The sequence below is a fragment of the Malurus melanocephalus genome, unplaced genomic scaffold (assembly GCF_030028575.1).
Source record: "Malurus melanocephalus ecotype Western Australia unplaced genomic scaffold, MMel_1.1 scaffold_887, whole genome shotgun sequence".
Taxonomy (NCBI): Eukaryota; Metazoa; Chordata; class Aves; order Passeriformes; family Maluridae; genus Malurus; species Malurus melanocephalus.
The window spans coordinates 109,248-114,913 of record NW_026624119.1 but is presented as its reverse complement, the minus strand read 5'-3'; the positions used below and the strand labels follow the sequence as shown (position 1 = coordinate 114,913).

Sequence of the window (5,666 nt, the reverse complement as noted above, 5' to 3'; positions counted from 1 at the left end):
CCTCACCTGTGGGATCATCTTGCTGAAGCTGGCCATGATGTTGGTGCTTTTGGCTTCTTGGTAATAGGCAAAGATACCGGTGAGGATGACAACCAGAGCCAGGACCACCCCGAGGTAGAGCTGATCAATAAAAGACATCATCTGGTTAATTTGAGAGAATTTTCAGCAATTCCTCTGCGGGAATAAATCACAGTTCTGTATAGTTTCAGCACACTTTTAAAGCGAGGTGTTGGTGGGGTTAAAAGGCAGGTTAAGAAAAAAAAATTGGAAGTGTTGCCATATAAACAGTCATTTAAAGTTTGCAAATGATCAATTAAAGCTTTTGTGTGTGTGTGTTTAAAAAAAAGGGTTTCAATAGGGATTTTTCCCAGGTTTTTTGTGTATAAAAAAAGGGTTTTAATAGGGATTTTTCCCATCTATCAAAAATCTTTCTCTAAGCCAACGCAAACCCGAACAAATTAGAGTGTAGCAAACAAATAATAATTAAAAAAAAAAAAAAAAAGAAGAAGAAGAATATAACTCAAAAGGGAATTAATCAAAGACTCTGGGGTAATTTAGGCTTTAGTGCTGCTCTCAGAGTTCTCAAGAACTGTGATTGTGCCCCGTGGTTATAAAACCTTCGCACAGGAACCCTTCACACAAGTGCYGTGTGAGGTATTTCTGACTTTTATCAGCAAAGCTCAGCGTCAGAAGGAGATTCCTGTGGGAATGAGAGGCCTCCTCGAGTTACTGAGTAACTGCAGGATTGGAACCTCAGAACTTTCCTGAGGTGGTTCCTGATGCACTCACATTGTCGAAGGCAGAATCCACTCCCTGCGCCAGTTGGATGCCGAAGGAAATCCAGGAGAAGCCAGCTCCGATCCACAGGAGGATGGAGAAGCCCCCGATCATCTGCTTGAGGAATTTCACAATTTCTGGGGTGGCTTTGGGGGGAGTCAAGCAGTTGGGGCCATCCCGAGCCAAAATCTCTGCTGCTCTCGCGCTCGAGAGACCCTGCAAAAGGAGGGGATGCATTCAGAATGAAATCACAAAAATAATATTTTTACCTCAGCTCAGAACAAAATTCACATGCTGCTGTGTCTTTAAAGGTTGTTTGTGTCACAATCGAGCTGCAACTCTGATTTCCAAACCTCCTGATCTCAGAGTGGCTGCTGTGAAGAAACTTSAAGTGTTTCTTTATTTATAATTGTTTCTTTACTGGAGCAACAAATTTGGGGCCACATCCACCMGGAGTTTCCATTCTGTTGGTTATCAACCAAAAATACCTGGACTAAAGGTATTTTTGGAAATGTTTCTGGTTTGGAAAACCAGGGAAAATCTGAGATTAAGTCTTTTATTGCTGTTTCTGCATTTCCACAAGATGTTTGTGGCTCAGGGGGTTCTTGAAATTCTTGTCTGTGCTTTGATATTCAAATGTCAGGTGTCCAAGGGACTCAGGTGTGGTTTCCCAAATTTAGATTTCCCTTCAAAATCAGCCCATCCCATGTAGTTTTTGCTGGAAATTGTTACAGCAAAAAATGAATTGTGGTGAAATCAAAACATCAGGTAAAATCTTTAGGAAAAATGAGAACCTGGTGCAAACCCTGAGGTCACATTTTGTGCAGGGATTTTGGATTTCAAAGCAGTAGCTCAGCATTCTTCAGACTCAGGAAAAACTCCACTTTAAATCCAGGTTAATGCACATTTCCTTGCTGGTTTAGGCTTTACTGGGAGCACCACACACATCTGACAGSAAAATTCCTGGGAAGCTCTGGAGAGGCCAGAGCCAACCGAGTCAGGCAGTTCCTGAACCATGGACTTACTTTGTCAATGCTGGTCCCGTATTTTTTCTCCAGGTCTGAGGTGCTGAGCCTGTGGTCATCCTGCATCCCAAGAGAGAAACAGAAAATCACAGTGAGAGGAGTATCAGACTGTAGAAATTTTTATTTATTATTTTATTATTAACTGTTGTATTATTTTATTATTGCATGTTTTATTATTGCCTTATTTCAAGGTCTGGAAATTGCCCAGACTGCCTGCAACCGTGGATGCAATCACTTGTATGGCATCCCACTTTCATTAATCAGAYAAACCTGCACATTGACAAGCAAAACTCCTTCCACTGCAAGATGATTTATTTAATTTTTTTTTCCTCTTTAGATTTGCAGAGAACTTTTGTAAATAGCTCCCTCCTCCAGCAAATCTGTCACAAGAACAGGATGGTGTGTTCGTGTTTCTGCTGCCTGCCACGAGTGTCTGTGCTCCTTTTGGATAAATAATTTCAGAGTGTGTGTGACAACAACCTCTGCCCTTGATTGCCAGGGTAGGGAATGTGAAATGATCCTCCACAGGCTGCTGGAGAGAGGCAACAGGTTCTGAGCYCAGTTAAAAAGGGTGTGGGAGAGGGAAATCTCCCGGCTCTTCTCCTTGGCCCTCTGTGGTATCACTGGCCTAATTATATCTTGTGCTGAGCTGGGATTTAGAAGCCAAGAATTTGAGAGATCTCCCAATTGTTTTCTCAGAGTGATTCATGGGTACTGGGGTGAGTCAATTCTGCTGTCTGTGCTTTGGTTTCTCTTTAGAAACTCGGCAGCATTTCACATCCCCCGATGGCAAAGACAGCAGGGAGTGAAATATTTACCTGCTGCTGGGTGGATTGAGCAGAGAATCACAGGAAAATATCTTATTTTGGGGTTCTTTGAGCTCTGAAACGCCACCCAGCCTGTAAATAACCTCTCCTCAGAGCTGCTCTCCCAGCAATCCCGAAAAGAGGTCAGTATAATTACTCCTCATGTTTCAGATTGGGAAACTGGAATGCGTGGAGAGGAAGCAACATTTCCAAGAGCAGCCAGCAGCTCAGTGGCGAGCCAGGAGGAAAATAGTGATTTCTTGAAGGTCAGAGGAGTTGGTTTGGGTGAAAAGCCCTGTGTTTAAGGCTGAGAAATGTTTTCAGCTCAGGAATTTCTGGAGAACAGTGCYGTGGTGCTGCTTCTCCCTCTGATTCCTGGCTGGCTGTGCAAGCTGTCAGGAAATACTGATGGCAGGGATTCCATCTGGGGAACGGATCCTTTTAGGGCAGATAATGTTCTGTACCACTGGTGGCTTAATTAGATCAGAATCATTCTCTCATTTTAGGCATTTTCTCTCATTTTAGGCATTAATCTCGCRCAGCATTTTTCTGGCTCGCTCCAGGATCATGAGGGAAAAATCCTGGATTTTCAGTGCAGGGCATTACAGTGGTCATTCCCTGGATTTCATGGAATGTGTGATGGGAGCTCAGCAACACTCACCAGGTCCACTTCTTTCTTAAGATCTTCTGCCTTCTTTTTTTTCTTGTTGCCTTTTGAGTCTTTGTGCTTCTCCTCCTCATCTTCRATCTCTGTTTTTTGCAGATCTTTTGTTCCGTAGATCTCAACAGAGTAAACATCGGATCTTTTCTGTAAAAGACCAGAAAAAAAGTCAAAACTTTGCAGATTTACTTTTTTAAAACAATGTACAAATTGTTACAGCCCCTTTCTCCTGGCTACTAAGGTGTTTTTTTCCTGTCTTATCCTGAGATCCAGTTCCTGTTACTGTGATTGTGCTCAGGGTTCATCAGATGCAAATTAAGGGGATTCCTTTAGGGATGTGCAAAAATTCCTGCAGTTTATGATCCCACACCAAGGATAATACAGCCCAGCACCTCAGCATTGCCAGTGGAAATCATTAATTTATTTATCAGCTCCAAGAAGAGCTCAGTGAAAAAGCAAAAAATTCCTAAAAGGAAAAGGGAGAGGGAAATGATCCATTGAGAGCTTGATTGTTCCTGGAGCTTTGCAGGCCCATAACATCAAGATTGACTTTTTCTAATTMAAATTAACATTTACAAATTTCTATTTGCACTCCATTAAGGGAGGAATGGAGGCAAAGCCCAGACTGAAAGGCAAGGAGGAGCTGCTCTGTTTCTGCTCACACACAGCTCAGAGCTGGCAGGGATTTAATCAACAATTCCCTTCTTTTTGCCAACAGAACCTCGGGCACAAGGAGCTGTTGACCCAGGGAGGCTGCTGAACCTCAGGGAATGTTTTGCTCTCTGTGATATCTTGGGGYTTGTGCTGTTTCCAAACCCTCTGATAACTCTGGAGTGCAAACTTCCCTTCCGTGCTGCTGATTTTCCAGCTCCCAATTATCCTGGAAAACACATGCCAGGCCTTGGGAGAGCCATGGGCTGACCTCATTTCAGAGTTTTCTTCGTGGATTAAACCCCAGAGGTTTGGGAGAGCCCCCCTGGATGTCCTCAGGTGGGACAGCARCCTCTGCCTCCTGTGAGACCTCACAGGAATGATGGAAAATCTCCCCATGACATAACAGAGCTCAAATAATGGAAACAACAAGAGAAAACCCAATAAAAATTGGGTTATCCTATTATTTACCCCTTCTCTGAACTCAAAACTGGCATTTTATCCTCAGCTGTCCTATAACTAAAGGAGTTTTTAAATCTTGGTGCTGTCTCTTGATGGAGGGAGAAGAAAAGAGCTCCTGAGAAGTTTAGGGGTTTAAAACAGTGAAATCCTATTCCTAAAAACTTGATTTTGCTTGGTGATGCACATCCCAGAGACAGGACATGCCTGTTCTTTTTATTATTTTTTTTTCTGCCATGCTGAAGATTCACGATCTGTTTTATCTATTGGAGTTTTTTCCTCACCTTCCTCCTCCTCCTCCTCCTCCACYCTTTACCTCTCCCACCCAAAAATCTGTTCAGCTTCTCAAATCCCTATAAAGGAGAGAAACCAGGAGAGAAAGGCAACAGCTCTCTGCTGGGAGGACTCAGCAGATGGAAGAGAAAAATAAAAAAAAAATTATGAAGTTGGTAAAATCTGTTGCTCACTTGCAAGCATGACCTATGTTAACCTTTAACCTTTACAGTTCTGTAAAATCTCAGATTCTGGCTCAGCTTTTTGGCTCAGCCATTCCAAGAATTCTTCCCAATCCAAACTGATCATTTGACACCCAGCAGTGTCTGGTATTAATTCAACTTTTCACTCAGAAAATAGARTAGATTTACACAGCAAACCTTCAGCAGAAACACAAGGAGCAACTCCCTGAGCCTTGTACCCACCTTGACCATCTTGCTGAGTTTATTCCTTTCCTGCTGGAGGGAACAGCCAAGCCTAAATTCTCTGGATGAAAAGCCCAAGCCCAGCCGGGGTTTGTGGTGGCTCAGAGCAGTCCTGGAGTKCCAAAGCTGCCTGTCCTGGAGGTGGTGGCTGCCTGTCCTGGGGCCAGCAGGGGTTAGCTGGAACGCTGCTCCCACCTCAGCATCCTCCAGGCAGGACCAGCTCCCTGTCCCAAGCCTGTGGAGAACGAGCTCTGTGTGCTGCTGCTTTATAAATCAGCATCTGGAGCTGCCACTCCACCCCTCCCCTTCCAGGTCCAGCCCATCTTCTGTTTCACCTGGAGTAGGTGGAAAAATACCACAGTAATGGGCATGTGGGTTTCAGGTCAGAGAGGTTCTAATTATTCCCTTGTAGTGTTTGCTCACAGGTAGGGAACAGGTGGATTATTCATCTTGCTGGGAGCCAGGAGTTTCCTCCRGAGCTTTTCCAGCTCCAGGCTCCCCTCAGGATCCCAAGGAGGCACCAAGGAGGGCTCTGCATGTTTTGTCTCCCCTTTCCAAGTGATGTTCTCTCCTCCTGAGGTCCCTCAGA

General features: G+C 44.1%; 1 protein-coding gene across 1 annotated transcript in view; it reads right to left on the bottom strand.

Moving 5' to 3' along the window:
* ATP12A (ATPase H+/K+ transporting non-gastric alpha2 subunit) overlaps positions 1-5,316 on the bottom strand; it is a 22,206-nt gene extending 16,890 nt beyond the window's left edge. Inside the window, exons 1-5 of the mRNA XM_057385917.1 lie at positions 5,078-5,316; positions 3,270-3,416; positions 1,803-1,862; positions 790-993; positions 7-120 (exon numbers count right to left, since the gene is read on the bottom strand). Of these exons, the coding sequence (XP_057241900.1) occupies positions 7-120; positions 790-993; positions 1,803-1,862; positions 3,270-3,416; positions 5,078-5,086 (534 nt within the window). The 5' untranslated portion in view covers positions 5,087-5,316. The remainder of the gene's footprint in view (positions 1-6; positions 121-789; positions 994-1,802; positions 1,863-3,269; positions 3,417-5,077) is intronic.
* Between the last annotated feature and the right edge of the window lie 350 nt (positions 5,317-5,666).